General features: G+C 40.7%; 1 protein-coding gene across 3 annotated transcripts; it reads right to left on the minus strand.

Moving 5' to 3' along the window:
- Positions 1-4,791: 4,791 nt before the first annotated feature.
- Positions 4,792-16,781, minus strand: SC5D (sterol-C5-desaturase). 3 transcript variants are annotated; one of them, XM_027563455.1, is made up of 5 exons: positions 16,662-16,781; positions 10,399-10,615; positions 9,500-9,632; positions 7,287-7,387; positions 4,792-6,954 (listed from the first exon to the last, which is right to left on the minus strand). In XM_027563455.1, exons 2-5 carry the CDS (start codon positions 10,606-10,608, stop codon positions 6,499-6,501), a joined length of 900 nt encoding a protein of 299 aa, XP_027419256.1. In that variant the 5' UTR covers positions 10,609-10,615; positions 16,662-16,781; the 3' UTR covers positions 4,792-6,498. The 3 variants fall into 3 exon arrangements, with proteins under 3 accessions (XP_027419256.1, XP_027419257.1, XP_027419258.1); XM_027563456.1 differs by lacking the exon at positions 16,662-16,781 and adding an exon at positions 16,381-16,481 and having other exon boundaries at positions 6,336-6,954; XM_027563457.1 differs by lacking the exon at positions 16,662-16,781 and adding an exon at positions 16,147-16,265 and having other exon boundaries at positions 6,336-6,954.
- Positions 16,782-17,649: the final 868 nt, after the last annotated feature.

The raw sequence follows: 17,649 nt of genomic DNA on the forward strand, positions 1-17,649 counted from the left end.
ATTCAGAGCACACTGTTATGTAGTAATGCCACAGAGTCATTCAACCTCCTAATTGGTATTCATATTACCAACTCATGTAGGGTCAGAATCCAGGGTACTGGTGGGTTTTGCTTCCAGTGGAAGGTATGACTGAGTGAGAAAGAAAGGAGCAAATTTATCCTTGATGTGGGGACCATTTTTGATTCCTTTCTACTTCTGACTTCTGCAAGGCACTCACCAAATGTCAGCTAATGAATAAATGAGAAATAAGTGGTTGGCTAAAATGTCAACATTTAAGATCCTGCAGATTAAATATTTGTACCTAATGCCGTGTTTGGCACCTAGTAGGGGTTCATTAATTATTGAAGAGGATGACATTTCCACCATTTTATTAGTTCATTCAGCAAAGTATTTATCAAACCTCAGCCAGGTCTTGGGCATTCAATAAGGACATATGATTTAATATAAGGATAAATCACACGTGGTTTCTACTTTATGTAAGAATCTAGGTGGAGTCTACAATAAATTAGGGCAAAGAGTAACAGAGTTTTGCCAAGAAAATGCACTGGTCATAACAAACACCCTCTTCCAACAACACAAGAGAAGACTCTACACATGGACATCACCAGATGGTCAACACTGAAATCAGATTGATTATATTCTTTGCAGCCAAAGATGGAGAAGCTCTATACAGTCAGCAAAAACAAGACCAGAAGCTGACTGTGGCTCAGATCATGAACTCCTTATTGCCAAATTCAGACTTAAATTGAGGAAAGTAGGGGAAACCACTAGACCATTCAGGTATGACCTAAATCAAATCCCTTATGATTATACAGTGGAAGTGAGAAATAGATTTAAGGGACTAGATCTGATAGATAACGGTGCCTGATGAACTATGGACTGAGGTTCGTGGCATTGTACAGGAGACAGGGATCAAGACCATCCCCATGGAAAAGAAATGCAAAAAAGCAAAATGGCTGTCTGGGGAGGCCTTACAAATAGCTGTGAAAAGAAGAGAAGCGAAAAGCAAAGGAGAAAAGGAAAGATACAAGCATCTGAATGCAGAGTTCCAAAGAAGAGCAAGAAGAGATAAGAAAGCCTTCGTCAGCGATCAATGCAAAGAAATAGAGGAAAACAACAGAATGGGAAAGACTAGAGATCTCTTCAAGAAAATTAGAGATACCAAGGGAACATTTCATGCAAAGATGGGCTCGATAAAGGACAGAAATGGTATGGACCTAACAGAAGCAGAAGATCTTAAGAAGAGGTAGCAAGAATACACAGAAGAACTGTATGAAAAAGATCTTCACGACCAAGATAATTACGATGGTATGATCACTCACCTAGAGCCAGACATCCTGGAATGTGAAGTCAAGTGGGCCTTAGAAAGCATCACTATGAACAAAGCTAGTGGAGGTGATAGAATTCCAGTTGAGCTCTTTCAAATCTTGAAAGATGATGCTGTGAAAGTGCTGCACACAATATGCCAGCAAATTTGGAAGACTCAGCAGTGGCCACAGGACTGGAAAAGGTCAGTTTTCATTCCAATCCCAAAGAAAGGCAATGCCAAAGAATGCTCAAACTACCACACAATTGCACTCATCTCACACGCTAGTAAAGTAATGCTCAAAATTCTCCAAGCCAGGCTTCAGCAGTATGTGAATTGTGAACTTCCAGATGTTCAAGCTGGTTTTAGAAAAGGCAGAGGAACCAGAGATCAAATTGCCAACATCCGCAGGATCATGGAAAAAGCAAGAGTTCCAGAAAAACATCTATTTCTGCCTTATTGACTATGCCAAAGCCTTTGACTGTGTGGATCATAAGAAACTGTGGAAAATTCTGAGATGGGAATACCAGACCACCTGACCTGCCTCTTGAGAAACCTATATGCAGGTCAGGAAGCAACAGTTAGAACTGGACATGGAACAACAGACTGGTTCCAAATAGGAAAAGGAGTACGTCGAGTCTGTATATTGTCACCCTGCTTATTTAACTTTTATGCAGAGTACATCCTGAGAAACAGTGGACTGGAAGAAACATAAGCTGGAATCAAGATTGCTGAGAGAAATATCAATAACCTCAGATATGCAGATGACACTACCTTTATGGCAGAAAGTGAAGGAACTAAAAAGCCTCTTGATGAAAGTGAAGAGGAGAGTGAAAAAGTTGGCTTAAAGTTCAACATTCAGAAAACGAAGATCACGGCATCCAGTCCCATCACTTCATGGGAAATAGATGGGGAAACAGTGGAAACAGTGTCAGACTTTATTTTTGGGGGCTCTAAAATTACTGCATATGGTGACTGCAACCATGAAATTAAAAGACACTTACTCCTTGGAAGGAAAGTTATGACCAACCTAGATAGCGTATTCAAAAGCAGAGACATTACTTTGCCAACAAAGGTCTGTCTAGTCAAGGCTTTGGTTTTTCCAGTGGTCATGTGTGGATGTGAGAGTTGGACTGTGAAGAAAGCTGAACGCCGAAGAATTGATGCTTTTGAACTGTGGTGTTGGAGAAGACTCTTGAGAGTCCCTTGGACTGCAAGGAGATCCAACCAGTCCATTCTGAAGGAGATTAGCCCTGGGTGTTCTTTGGAAGGAATGATGCTAAAGCTGAAACTCCAGTATTTTGGCCACCTCATGCGAAGAGCTGACTCACTGGAAAAGACTCTGATGCTGGGAGGGATTGGGGGCAGGAGAAGGGGACAACAGAGGATGAGATGGCTGGATGGCGTCACTGACTGATGGACGTGAGTTTGAGTGAACTATAGGAGTTGGTGATGGACAGGGAGGCCTGGCGTGCTGCAATTCATGGGGTCGCGAAGAGTCGGACATGACTGAGCGACTGAACTGAACAATGACAGATGATAGAAAGCAGTAAATGCTGATATGACTGCCACTCAAGTGTTTTGAGTCTGAAGCTAGGAAGACAAAGGAAGCTCTTTCCCCCTCAAACTGGTTTCTCCGGATTTCCCTTTGTCATGTTCTACTTAGCAACCTCATAGCCTCAAACTTCTCCTCACTGAATTTATCCCAAATCTTTGTTCTAATTTGTCTCCCTATCTCCGTCTTCTCAGGCATTCTCTGTTGAAATAATCTGCCTGCACTGGAAACTCTGCATGTCCAAAGCAGAACTCATAATTCGCTGCCAGTCTATCGTTGCCTTTTTGAAGATGAGAGAGGAAAAGAAAACACACACACAATACAGGGCAGTGAGGAACAGGGAAATGACGGCATTCAGAGACGAGGAGATAAGGACAATGACTCGGTATGTCTTCAGGTTTTGCAATGTGCTCTATACTGTCTCCATCTATTTCCCAGTTCCTACCATAAAAGGGGGAAATGTGATCCTTTAAAAAAAAAAAAAAATTCACTTATTCATTCATTTGGCTGCACCCAGGCTTAGTTGTGATATGCAGGATATTTGATTGTGGCATGTAGGCTCTAGTTCCCTGACAGGGATTGAAATCTGTGTCCCCTGCATTGGGATTGTGGAGTCTAAGCCACTGGACCACCAAGGAAGTCTGTTGATTTTCTATCTTATAACCACAAAAAGTTTCAAAGGCAAGTCTCTCACTTAATATTCATGTGGGAAGGAATTTAAATTCTCACGTCCATGAGCAACATCTGAACTCCTCTAAAGTCTTTCACTTGATATTGCTGTGGGAAGGAATTTAGATCCTCCCTTCCATGAGCAATTTCTGAACACCTCTAAAGGAAAACAGCATGATGTGGTGACTGTGCACAAAAAACAGTGTTTGTATTACTTAACATAACACTGCTTAATGAGATTAGAACTTGAGAGAGGAGGCAGGGCAGAGACTAGTTTACTACTAAGATCTTTGCGGAAACTTCCCTCATAAATTATATTCTTTCTTTTCTATTAGGTATACAGTATTAAGAATCTAGAGGAAACTTTAACACTCATAATTGAAGTTACGGAATTAAGAGCACTAAGACATCCAGTGAATGGATAATCTGAAATAATTTTGAGCTCATTCATCCCCTCAATACCTTTATTGGGATCCTCAAAAAGAGGAAAATAAATCACATGGGCGTGGCAAAATGGCTAGCTGGTCAACAACTGGCGACCCTGTCCTCCCAGGGACACAGCTGGACACATTTCCCAGAATCCTTTCCAGTTAGATGGGCCACATGATTAAGTTTTATCCAAAGCAACATGGGCACTCTACCCTCTTCCCCTGCTGGCTCCTTCAACAGAGAAGACTTTGTAAACCAGGAGAATAGCAGAGCCCAGAGATGGAAGGAGCCTGGGTCTCAGGTAACTGTGGAAATCTGTTCACCAACCAGAAACACCCATGCTGGACTTTACATGAGAAGAGAAATAACCTCAGGAAAGTTACCAGCTGGGTTCCAGTGTCCTTACATCAAGGACTTTTACCTGATTAAGAATAAAATTTCAATAAATATTAGCTTTCATCATTTGGGGAAACAAAGGTTACTTCTTAATTCCTTTTTTTCCCTCAGGCAGAGAGGAAAACAGGGAGCATGGGGATTAGTGAAAAGCATTTAGATGCACTGACCAGTTACAAAATACGAAATGGTATACTGGGATGCTTAAGCAACACCGTGACAATAACTTAAACAGAAAGGGAAAAAAACCAAACATTTTCTTCTGGATCCAAAGCATTAAATTTTATGACTGGTGTCTTGCTAAAAGAATCTAATAAAAGATATGAAATATAAAAAGAAAGTGGCACTCCCTTCTCTCTTTCTCCCCTTGATAGCAAGCATTTGGAGATATTCTAGAAGTTTTGACAATCCACATCACTTCTGAAGTTTCACATTGATATAAAATTTGTACAAAGAGTATTTTATTCTTATATAATATTTAACTGATACACTTTAATAACAGTCATAATCAACTTTTATTGTTTACATAAATAGATTACACAATACCTTTGCAAACCATGTTTTCCCAATATACTTATATTACAACACATGACATTTCTTAATGAAAGTTATCTGTTACTTTTCACAGAGGGAGTGGGAAGAAGTAAAGAAACAGGAGGGTGTTGAAATAAGATTTCTAAACTAATCTTCAGTGAAAGGCCTAAACCATTTGGCAATTATTTCCTTTTATAGAAATCACAGGATTGTAAGTTTGAAACATATCAAAAGTGCAGTGCATCAATTTAATTAAAAACACCAGTAGCGTTAAATGTATTACCTGGGCATCAAATTTCCCTTTCTACATATATTCAGAGTCACATCATTTTACATCTATTAAATAACAATTGAAAACAATAAACATCAAAATTTTTAATCCCGGATCTGGATTAAATCATGGCAGTACTAAAGTTTTCTAAAATTCCAATGTATCTGTTCATCAGTAAAATGTAACAGTTGACGATGTCACCAGAGTAAGTTTTCTATGTTTGGAAAGACAATAATAACCTGCTATTAATCAGGTTACTGAGCTGATAATACATTATGATTTTTTTTCAAACCTACGTTTCTACTTAACAAAGCACAAGTTATCATACAAACACAGTAAGTCCCCTACACACGAACCTTCACGTTTCTAACCTTCAAAGATGAGGACATGCGCTCACGTGTCCAATCACGTAGGTTCACATGTCTAGTGTACGCTGTCACACGTGTGCATCCTGTACACGTGGCTGTGCTTTTGTGCACTTTACTGTACAGTGCTGCAGAGTACAGTGTGTTTATTTCAAGCCCAGGATGTCTGAAGCAAACATAAAGCAGTGGTGATGCAGCTGGTATCCCCTATTGCTGATGGTCTGAAGCTCCTCCATCTCCCACCTCCTTGAGTTAGTAACTCTCCTCGCCTGTTCACTCGATGACAGCCCATGTGCCATCTGCTATACTATACTACTGTACTTTTCAAGGTACTGTACTGTACGAGTAAAGATGTTTATTTTTTGTGTTTACATATTATTTGCGTGAAAAGACTTATAAATCTATTACAGAACAGTACTATTTAGCCAATTGTGCTGGTTGGGTAGATGAACTAACTTTGTTGGACTTATAAACAAATTTGACTGACGAACTTGGCTCTCAGAACGGAACTTGTTTTTACATAGGGAACTTACTGTACCAAATACTTAATCATTCCTGATACGAGGAATCATCTTCATATTAGTACTTCTTTGTTATGCCGTTTAGTCTTGATATCATTAAGCACAATGAATTTTACTTTAATGAATATGCACAAATTAAGGCAAAAGGACATAGCCCAGTCCCCTCAATAATCTATCCTCTATCTTTAAAAAACTGCTGTTGAGGCTATACAAATTACAGATCTGCTGGCTAGAAAGACACAACTTGTCCCTTAGAGCAACATCCAGTATTTGGAGCACGAGGTTAAAATCGTGGTACACATGGCATGTTCCCTTGATCTACCATTATGAGCATTCCTCAGCTATACCCACAATACTGATTTTTCAAATGATACTGTTCACTTGCTATGCCTCCTCATGGTAACATATGTAATTATTTTTCCTTGATTAAAAATTTTTAATAATTGGGAAATAATCTACTCAGTCTTTGTACACTCTCCATTGAATAATTTTTCATTTTTATAACCATTTCCTCCATGGCTATTGTGCTTTTCTTCTGCCATTTTCTTCACATAATTAAGAGGTCCATTCCCCTCAAAGGAGGAGGGATTTCTGAATGAGCCTCCAATTCTATCCCACAAGGTGAAATACTGTCCATAATTATAGTCAAAGAGCATATGGTGGTCTGTGTGATGAGCCGAGCCATTAATAAAAGGCTTTAAGAGCTGGGGAACACGAAAATCACCATCATGAATGGAAATTGTCCAGATATTGACCAAGATGTACAAGCTTAAATAAACTACCTTGTGTAATGGGAAGATAAAAGGATATATGTGGTAAGGCAGACTCTGAAGGAAGCCGTCCAGAGGATGAAAAGCGTGACTCGCAAATGGAGTTGGGATCTTCCAGATGTGATGAGGTTTGTGTAAGCGCTATAGAAGAAAAGACCATGTTAATGCCACAGACTTTACCCAGTGCAACATTCTACTTAGCTTTTCATGCTCATGGTGTGGGAAATGACCTATCTGAAAAAATCCTGTTGAATTTAGCAAATTACTTTAGAAAATCCCCAAGACAGTAAGATTTTTAGCACAGCCCTTGCAGATTCATAAAGAAGGATACAAACAAAATGTACCTGGTACCTATCATGACTAAGGCTACTTAGGTATTTAATAAGTTAGAGGAAATTCTTAAAAACGAGACAGGATTTATAGTTATCCACTGTATTTTCTCTCTTCCTCTACAAATGAGTCAAGCTTATTACCTTATATACAAGTTTATGATGAAGGCCTCTGTGAATCCAGTAGATCAGCATGTCAGTGAAGAAAAGAAAAGACAAGACACTAGCAACGAGTTGAAACCAGCCTACAAGAGACAAAAGGATATGGCAGAATCAAGATTCAGCTCCTAGGATCAGTTTACTTTCTCCCCCACTTAATATATATTTTAACTTTGTATTGGGTTATAGACAATGAACAACGCTGTGATAGTTTCAGGTGAGCAGTGAAGGGACTCAGCCATATATACACATGTATCCATTCTTCTCCAAACTCCCCTCCCATCCAGGCTGCCACATAACACTGAACAGAGTTCCCTGTGCTAGACAGTAGGTCCTTGTTGGTTATCCATTTTAAATATAGCAGTGTGTACATGTTGATCCCAAACTGCCTAACTATCTGTCCTTCCTCCCCCAGCAACCATAAGTTCGTTCAGAGGTTACTTTTGACAGGTCCGTCTAAGGAGACAAAACAGGATACTAGACCCAAACACTGCCAACCATCTGCTTTGTTAATTCAATACATCACAACCTCCATTTCCCTTGACTCTGGGATCTGTTCATTTTCCTCTCATAAAAACTTGAAGTGTCCTACATAAAATATTTCTTAATTAAACTATGAAGATACTTACGAAACAGAAAGAGTATACTCCTATGGTATCTTTATTATTTAAATGCTGGAGAATAATGTTATTTGTTTTTCCTTTCATATTAATCTTCATAACACACATCTTTACATATTTTACCTCCTCTGCTTAGAATTTTATTTTCCACGAACTACCTTAAGCCATGGTATTATGAACATTTACTCTGTAACCCAACTCCTTCTGACCTTTCCAACCTCATCTACTCATGTACTAACCAGCCTGGTTCACTTAGCATCCTCCCAACATCTTCAGAGTCCTGCCTCTGTATCTTTACTCAAACCTCTCTCCTTTTACTTTGATTCATAACTCAGCCCACCTTCCAAGGCTGAGCCAATTTAGCACCCTGGAGTGTGACTTTTGTTCCCTCCTTTGAAAACTAAACTTTTACTAGGAGAGCAGGGGTGCTGATGCCAGGAAGCTTGGATTACAGTCCCAGATCCACCCCTTAGTTGTCAAGTGAGCTCAGCGAGTTACGGAAACTCTTCTGTACACTTAATTTACTCACCTTTAAAGGAGCATATAGTAGTACCTACCTCATAGGATTAGTGTAGAATAAGATGGAGTGATGATGTGAAAAGCTTAGAACTAAAGCTGGTACATATGAAGAACAAATTTTAACTCTGTATTATTCTTACTTCTAATACTAGATACTAGAAATGTACCTTGATGAAGTAATTCCAGAATTTCACAAAACTTTTAGTCACTGTAACACTGTTTATAATAGAAAAACAGGAAACAATCTAAATATCTAAAAGTATGGATCATTTAAATAAAGTTTATTTAAATGGATATTTATGCAATGTAATTCTAAAACTAATTGGCATGAAAATATGGGCATAAACATTGGCAAGAAAAAAAAAAAATCAGAGTCCAAACCAGCATGCATAGCAAGGGTTTCAATTTTGTGATATAAATAATGATGGATTTTTTAAAAAAATAAGTGATGATGGATGTTTTTTTTTAATTTGTCTTCTGATTTTTTTATAAGGATCGATCACTTGAGATTTATCTTTTTTGGGGGGCAATTCTTGAATTCAATATAGGTAATAGGAAACAAATTCAAGGCTCTAGCTCTGATGATGCCAATCTTCTCCTGGGCACAATCTCATCTACAAGAAAGACTTTAAAGTTGAGATGAAATTAAAGAAATGCACGTATGTGGCAGGACATGAACGAATTAAAGTAGAATACTAAAAACAAACTGGGCTTCCCAGGTGGCACTAATGGGAACCTGCCTGCCAATGCAGGAAATGTAAGAGACATGGGTTAGATCCCTGGGTTGGGAAGATCCCCTGGAGGAGGCCACAGCAATCCACTCCAGTATTCTTGCCTGGAGAAACCCATGGACAGAGAAGCCTGGTGGGCTACAGCCGATATGGTCGCAAAGAATCAGACACGACTGAAGCAACTAAGCATGCACACATAAAAACAAACTGAAGAATTTTTAATTATTTTGAAGAAAAGAAGGGGCAGATTTGACTCTTTCAAGAAACCCATCTGTGCCTGAAGTTTACACTATATATGGAAACTCTCACACCATATATGGAAACTCACCATATGGAAACTCTCCTATGCCGTCATAGAGTCTGCTGTAACCTCTCACCTCTAGCAGGAACAGTAAAACCGTGGGGATGCTCATCCATGGCATTGACTGGACAGAATGCGTAATCTCTCGAGAGACTTGATTCTGAAAATGAAGTTTCCAATACTTACAAAGCACAGAATCCATGTTAAACAAAACTAGCACACAATTGTTCCAGATTGGATTTTGAACGTCTCTTTTATATGAAGGCACTTACCTCCAAACCGCTTCTACTAAAATATTACTGTTTGGGCAGGGGTGTGTAAAAAAAAAACATTCCTTTTGTAGGAAGCAAATGCAACAAATATTTTAAATTCTAAAATTTCTTTTCCCCTTCTTACAAAATCTCTATTCCAAATTTCTATTTAAAGAATAATAATTTATTTCATAATTAACTTCCATCCCCAACCCTTTCTACAGTTTCCCCCCCCACTCTTTTCGGTGACTGACAAATACAAGTAACTGGAACAGAAAAGTCACTAAACAGGTCTATATCTGCTGAGTTTGGATTATCTAGTCAAAAACTATATACGTAGTAAAAGCATATTTCAGCTTGTGAAAGTTTAATATTAAAACAATTATACAAATGTATACATTTATTTATTCATCACTATTAGCAAAGAAATTCTTGTCTATGTGTCTAGCAAGACCAGGCTTCCAGTTAAAAAAAAAAAGGTACAGTCTATTTATATGTTTAAATTAAGGAAAGGAGAGAGAGGACTAGTTCTTCCAAAAATATCCCATTTGGAGCTGGTTTTAGAAACTCTAAATGTTATAACCAGTTTAATCTGAAAATCTCACAAATATTGATACATCACATTGCTATTTTTACTGTAATAGTAATTAAACAAGAGATAAGAAAACCACCTACCTTTAAAAATTGTGGGTGTTTCATTAATAAATGATCATAGACAAAATAATAACTCAGTGTTGCAAAGAAGAAATACAGTATAAAAGCACCGAGATTTGTTACAATCAGGAGAGTGATAGCTTGTCGGAAGATGTTGTCCTCTGGCCATGTGGCTGGATATATGTACGGTGTAAAAAAATAATAATCTGCAATACTGAGTACAAGATCCATCTTAGCCCTAAAGGATAAACAGGTAACAACAATTACTTCCCCATGTCGACATTTCTCAAAGCAAAACTTTTTCAGAACAACTATATATGAGGTTCCTGCCTTCGTAAGCATATGAAGTACGAGTCTGCTGCTACTACAACCCTGTAAATGCCATCATTAGAGCCAGAAGGGGTCTTCAATGTCATCTCTGGACTAGGGCCCAGTCTCTTCATTTTATACGTGGGGACTCCAAAGCTCAGTGAGAGAAACAGGCCCACAAAACTTCTTCTCCAAGGCCAGGCTGAGGGCTGGCTGGTGTTAAGCCCAGATCTAACTGCATCTGAGTGTTTGCTTCACTATATCCTCTTGCCAGACGACAGGGTAATGGTTAGCATGCAAACAGTAAAGGTATTTAGGTAAATGGCTTTCTCCTTCCGCCACAAGTGTCAGCGGCATCTTTCTCCTAAAAGGATTCAGATTTCAGAGACTTTTGCTTCAGTGCTGAGACTTCAGGTCAATTCCCTAAAAGGGGTCTATGTTGTGACCACAAGCGTAAAAGTCAGAGACTATTTTCGTGACTGACCGGAACTCTCACTGATGGAACAAAAGATGTATTCTTGACACTGAAAACTAGAATACATTTATTCCCCCCACCCCCGCTGCCGGCTTCCCAGCACTCAGGGGTTGGCAAACTGTGGTCCCACAGGGCCTGAATCCAGTGCCTGTTTCTGTAAAGAAGCTTTGTTGAAACACAGCTATGTCCACATGTGTCTATTATATTGTCTGTAGCTGCTTCTCTATACTACAAAGTCAAGGTTGAGTCACTGTAACAGACACAGCATGGCTCACAAATGTTTATTATCTAGCCCTCTGAAAGGAAAGTATGCCAGCTCCAGTTCCAGATGCTTAAACTTTGAAAAACTTCAGTTGAGTCTACATTCATGATCCTGCATATACTATTAGCAGGATAATTCACAGTCAGCTTTTGTGGGCTGATCAGTGACTCCGTCACTGACAATCTATTTTCTCATTCTTCACTGCACTGTTGGTAGTGAGAAATGTGCCCAGTATTCTAAACAGCCCTCATCTATAACTAAAACTTTTGAACAACAGCAACAATAAGAAAAACAAGTCCGAAAACTGTCATTGAGTTTCCAGTCTCTTAAAATCAAATTCTAGAAGTTCTTTATTTATTAGGGCATTTAGCTCCTTGTTTGTGATATGAGTTGTAAGCATTTTTTCTCACATTGACATGGAAGAAAATTTATAATCAATTGACATTTATCCTTCATCATATTGTTAATTCACTCAAACTACACCAGGTGATGAGCATACAAACATTAAAAAGATTCAGTCTAAATTGATCTTCAAAATAAGGCAGCTATAGGAAGGAATAGTTCTATCGATTCAAGTGCTACAATAAAGGTTGTTTAGTTGCTAAGTTGTGTCCCACTCCTTCGGGACCCCATGGACTGCAGCCTGCAGCTCCTCTGTCCATTGGATTTCCCAGGCAAGAATACTGGAGTGGGTTGCCATTTCCTTCTCCAGGGGATCTTCCCGACCCAGGGATTGAACCTGCATATCCTGCATTGGGAGGTGGATTCTTTACCATAGGGCTACCCAGAAGCCCTACAAAAAAGGTACATATATGCAAACTGTACAAAATTAGAAAAGACAACAGAACTATCTCCTCTTACAACAGAAGGCTGTACAGTGAAGTACTTTGATTTGGGCTTTGAAGGACATTACCAGGGAAAAAAGGGTGGGGGGGATAATTATTTCAACAACTGCAAAGGCATGGAAAGGCCATGGTACATTCACAGCTCATGGGACGTGGCAAGGTGGATGCTTAAGAGCGTGACAAGGGTGAAGCAGAGGGGAAAAAACGGTGGAAGATGAACCTGGTAAAAGGAAACTGGTATCAGACTGCTTTTACTATTGGATCTGGTGCCCCGCTAAGGAATTTGAACTTTCCCTCACACATGACGGAGGAGACACGAAAGACTTTTGATGAGGAAAGAGGTATAAACAGACCCATATTTTAGAAAAACTGTTGCGTTAGGAATGTGTTGTACTGATGAGATGCAGGGAGACTGGCTGCTCCTAACTAGTGTGGTACACTAACCTAGGGAGGATGATTGCCTGACCTCAGACAACAGTTGTGAGAATAGACATATTCATCAGAGACTTAGAAGTATAATGCAAACTATTATACAGAAAGAATAAACAACAAGTCCTACTATATAGCACAGGGAACATATTCAATATCCTGTTATAAACCATAATGGAGAAAAATATGAAAACCTATCATCAGAAACTAATAAAATTTTGTAAATCAACTATACATCAGTTAAAAAAAATCTAAGATGATTGTGAGATTTTTACCTTGCCTGAATGGATGATGATGTTATCCAAATAGGGAATATTGTGGAGCTAGCATATTTGGGTGCAACAGGAACTTTTGGGGTATGAGGAATGATGGGTTCAGTTTGGATCTCAAGTCTAATTGCTGTGGCTCATCTGGACTCCTGGATAAAAGCAGTAGACTACACGCAAACATGAATCTGAAGATCAAAAGGAGCCTAGTTGCTGAAGCCATAAATTAGGACAGAGTCAAGTACATTAAGTAATATCCGAAACAAACATTTAAGAAGAACCTAACAACTGAAAAGAATATTGCTATACCACTAAAGGCTAGTTCCCTGGTGGCTCAGACGATAAAGAAACTGCCTGCAATGCAGGAGACCTGGGTTCGATCTGGGCTGGGAACATCACCTGGAGAAGGAAATACCAGAAATACCAGAAGTAAATACCAGAAATACTGGTGTGGAGAATACCATGCCAGTATTCTTGCCTGGAGCACCCTATGGACAGAGGAGCCCGGCACGCTAGGTCCATAGGGTTGCACAGAGTCGGACATGACTAAAGCAAATTAGCATACACGCACACACGCATTTTAAAGGTTGGCCTGAGTTGGTGAACCAGTATTGCATATTACCTATAATGCCAAACAGCCATAATTCCATATATAGTAAGTCCCCTACATAGGAATAAGTTCTGTTCCTAAGTCCAACAAAGTCAGCCCAAGTATCCAGTAACACAATTGGCTACATGGTACTGTTCTGTAATAGGTTTATAATGCTTTTCACAGAAAGAATACACAAAAAACAAACAAAAAATAAAACATTTTAAATTTTACCATACAATACCTTGAAAGGCACAGTAGTACAGTACAATAGCTGGCATACAGACAGGGGCTGGCATCGAGTGAACAGGCAAGAAGCCTTACTGACGAGAGGAAGGGACAGCAGGGGAGAGGAGGAGGGAGAGGGAAGAGCTGAAGGACTGTCAGCAACAGGAGACAGAGGCGAGGCTGCAATTTCACTGACACTGGCGGAATGGACGTTCACACCTTTGAAAGTTCAAAATTTGAAGGTTCTTATGTAGAGGACTTAGTATAGTATCTGGAACAGTATCATGTAGCCAAAAATAACTCAAACATTAACCATGAGCGTTCTTTGTTTTTTATTTAACTTTTAATATCCAATGTAAGTAAAAACTTTAATAAGCTCTCAGTCCCTACCTATTAAAAAAAGCTCTTAACTGAAGACCATGCGAGTTGTATTGATTTGAGTATTCCCTGTATGTAACTGCTGTGATAGTAAACCAGTGCCTAGAGGGAAGGAGGAAATGTACCTCAGACCATCTGGAGGCAGCTGAGATACTGTGAGATGAAACCTGTTTTAAAGTGTTTCCAGAATGTGTGGGTTGTAGTAAATAGGTACTCACAAATATATTGCTGTAATTTCTGACAAGCAGTACGTTAAGGCTGTAAATTGTCACCCTGTTTATTTAACTTCTATGCAGAGTACATCATGAGAAATGCTGGGCTGGAGGAAGCACAAGCCAGAATCAAGATTGCCGGGAGAAATATCAATAACCTCAGATATGCAGATGACACCACCCTTATGGCAGAAAGTGAAGAAGAACTAAAGAGCCTCTTGATGAAAGTGAAAGAGGAGAGTGAAAAAGTTGGCTTAAAGCTCAACATTCAGAAAACTAAGATCATGGCATCCAGTCCTATCACTTCATGGCAAATAGATGGGGAAACAGTGGAAAGAGTGGCTGATTTTATTTTTTGGGGCTCCAAAATCACTGCAGATGGTGATCGCAGCCATGAAATTAAAAGATGCTTCCTCCCTGGAAGAAAGTTATGACCAACCCAGACAGCATATTGAAAAGCAGAGACATTACTTTGTCGACAAAGGTCCGTCTAGTCAAGGCTATGGTTTTTCCAGTGGTCATGTATGGATGTGAGACTTGGACTATAAAGAAAGCTGAGCGCTGAAGAATTGATGCTTTTGAACTGTGGTGTTGGAGAAGACTCTTAAGAGCCCTTGGACTGCAAGGAGATCCGACCAGTCCATCCTAAAGGAAATCAGTCCTGGGTGTTCACTGGTAGGACTGATGTTGAAGCTGAAACTCCAGTACTTTGGCCACCTGATGCAAAGAGCTGACTCATTTGAAAAGACCCTGATGCTGGGAAAGATTGAGGGCAAGAGGAGAAGGGGATGACAGAGGATGAGATAGTTGGATGGCATCACCGACTCAGTGGACATGGGTTTGGGTGGACTCCGGGAGTTGGTGATGGACAGGGAGGCCTGGCGTGCTGTGGTTCACGGGGTCGCAAAGAGTCAGACACAACTGAGCGACTGAACTGAGCTGAACAAAAAAAGTTTGAAATCACTAACAATTATGATCTCAAAACTGCAATTCAATTTTCAAGTTTATATTCAAACCCACCATCTATGAAATGGAGAAAGCATATCTAGGTTAAGTTACAGAACTGTTCTAAGATTTAGAGATGAAGTATAGAGTGTGGCATTATCTAACATGTGGAACCTCCTCAACAAACAGGAGCTATTATTACTACTGTTACAGGAAGCACAGCTGAGTCAAAATTACTCTAACCTAAGGCAGAAAAAAGTGTTATTTGATTTAAAAAATTGCTCATTTCTAATATCAACATTTACTATATATGAGGTACTGTAAATAGTAACTCATTTAACCCTTTCAAGATACACCCTAAAAGTTAGGTACTAGCATTACCCCAGAGTCGGACACGACTGAAGTGACTTAGCATAGCACAGCATTATCCTTATATGAAATCTGGACACAAAATTCCCAGAGTGATCAAGTAAACAAATCCTGGGGCTGGGATTCAATCACCCTCAGGCTGGTTGCAAAATCCACGGACTTTAACCAAGTTCTACTGCTTCTTCATCATTATCTCTTCTGCTCCTTAAATTTTAAAATTCTCAGTGGACTTACAAGCTCACATACTTTTGCATATAATTTTAAAGTGTTAATACCCCTAAAGCCAGGGTCTCTATAGCCATCTTAATTACACGACAATAACTGGGGCTTGCACAAATAATCACCAGTTCTGCAGCCTAATTCCTTTGCCTCTTGAAGGGGGAAAAAAAAAACAAAACCAACCCAAGAACACAAAGAAATTCGTCGCAAAACGCTTTACCAGCGTTCAGTGGACTAACTTGCCTTGTAATAGATTTTCGCAATAGCCAACATCAAACATTTCATTTTCTTCAGGTCCATTCTCATGTTTTGTTTCTTTCACGTCCAAGCCTCCTCGTGCCATGAAATACTCGCTCTGGCCAGGCAGAGGCACCTAACCTGGAGGTCTCTGGCCGCAACTCACCTCCCGCCAGCCCCCGGCCAGCGCGCGTGCCCTGCGCCCTGCACTCGCCCCATCACAGCCCCCTACCCAGCTACCTGCTCGTCCCTGCCAATGGTCAGCGCAGGAGTCCTTGAGCCAAATTTCGCAGACAGAGCCCCAGCTCCTGCCCAGGGCCTTACGTCCAGGAACCAGTCAACAAACGCCAGTGGGATGGGGGAGGAAGGGGAGGGACAGACACGCTCTCAACTTCACTTCCCGGGTCTTGCCGGAGGTGAAGTCTCTCTACCTCACTCCCCCATCCCCCCTTTCTTCCTCTCCTCACGCATCCCGCTCAGGTGTATTCGGCCTCCTTTCTCAGCCCCCATGTCATCCTTACCTAGAAAGAATCGGCCTCCCGCTGACCAGCTGCCGACTTGGTTCCTCCCGAGCCCACGCAGTTCCAGACTGTGGATCGCGGCGGTCAGCCAAGCAGCCGAAGTCCGGAAGGGCGTAGCCTAACCTCACGCTCCGGGCGGCCGGCGCCGCCAGCCAACCAGAGGCTAGCGACATAAGCTGATATGACGGCAGATCGCGCGACTAGGCTGACGGCGGCTCTCCGCGGTCAAGTGGGCGCCGCGCGCTCCGACACGCCCCTTTCGCCCCTCTCCGGCTGAAGGGAGGCGGGACCCGATTTAGGTACTAAGGTGGCAGAGCGTGGGGGTTTAGGTTGGATTTTTGTTTGTTTTTTGCTTTCTCACTGGCGCTGACGTGTGTAACGCAGTCTTGTAGGAAGCAGGTTTCAGTTCAGTTCAGTCCAGCGCTCAGTTGTGTCCCACCCCATGGTCTGCAGCACGCCAGCCTGCCCTGTCCATCACCACCTCCCGGAGCTTGTTCAAACTCATGTCCATCCAGTGGGTGATGCTATCTAACCATCTCAACCTTTGTGGTCTTTTCCTCCCGCCTTCAGTTTTCCCAGCATCAGGGTCTTTTCCAATGAGTCAGTTCTTCACATCAGGTGGCCAAAGTATTGAAATTTCAGCTTCATTATCAGTCCTTCCAATGAACATTCAGGACGGATTTCCTTTAAGATGGACTGGTTGGATCTCCGTGCAGTCCAAGGGACTCTCAGGAGTCTTCTCCAACAAAGGTATCAATTCTTGCGTGCTCAGCTTTTTTTAGAGTCCAACTCTCACATCCACGCATGACTACTGGAAAAACTAGACGGAACTTTGTTGGGAAAGTAATGTCTTTGCTTTTTAATATGCTGTCTAGGTTGGTCATAGCTTTTATTCCAAGGAGCAAGCGTCTCTTAATTTCATGGTTGCAGTCACCCAAGAAAATAGTCTGTCATTGTTTCCATTGTTTCCCCATCTGTTTGCCACGAA

The sequence above is a fragment of the Bos indicus x Bos taurus genome, chromosome 15 (assembly GCF_003369695.1).
Source record: "Bos indicus x Bos taurus breed Angus x Brahman F1 hybrid chromosome 15, Bos_hybrid_MaternalHap_v2.0, whole genome shotgun sequence".
NCBI lineage: Eukaryota > Metazoa > Chordata > Mammalia > Artiodactyla > Bovidae > Bos > Bos indicus x Bos taurus.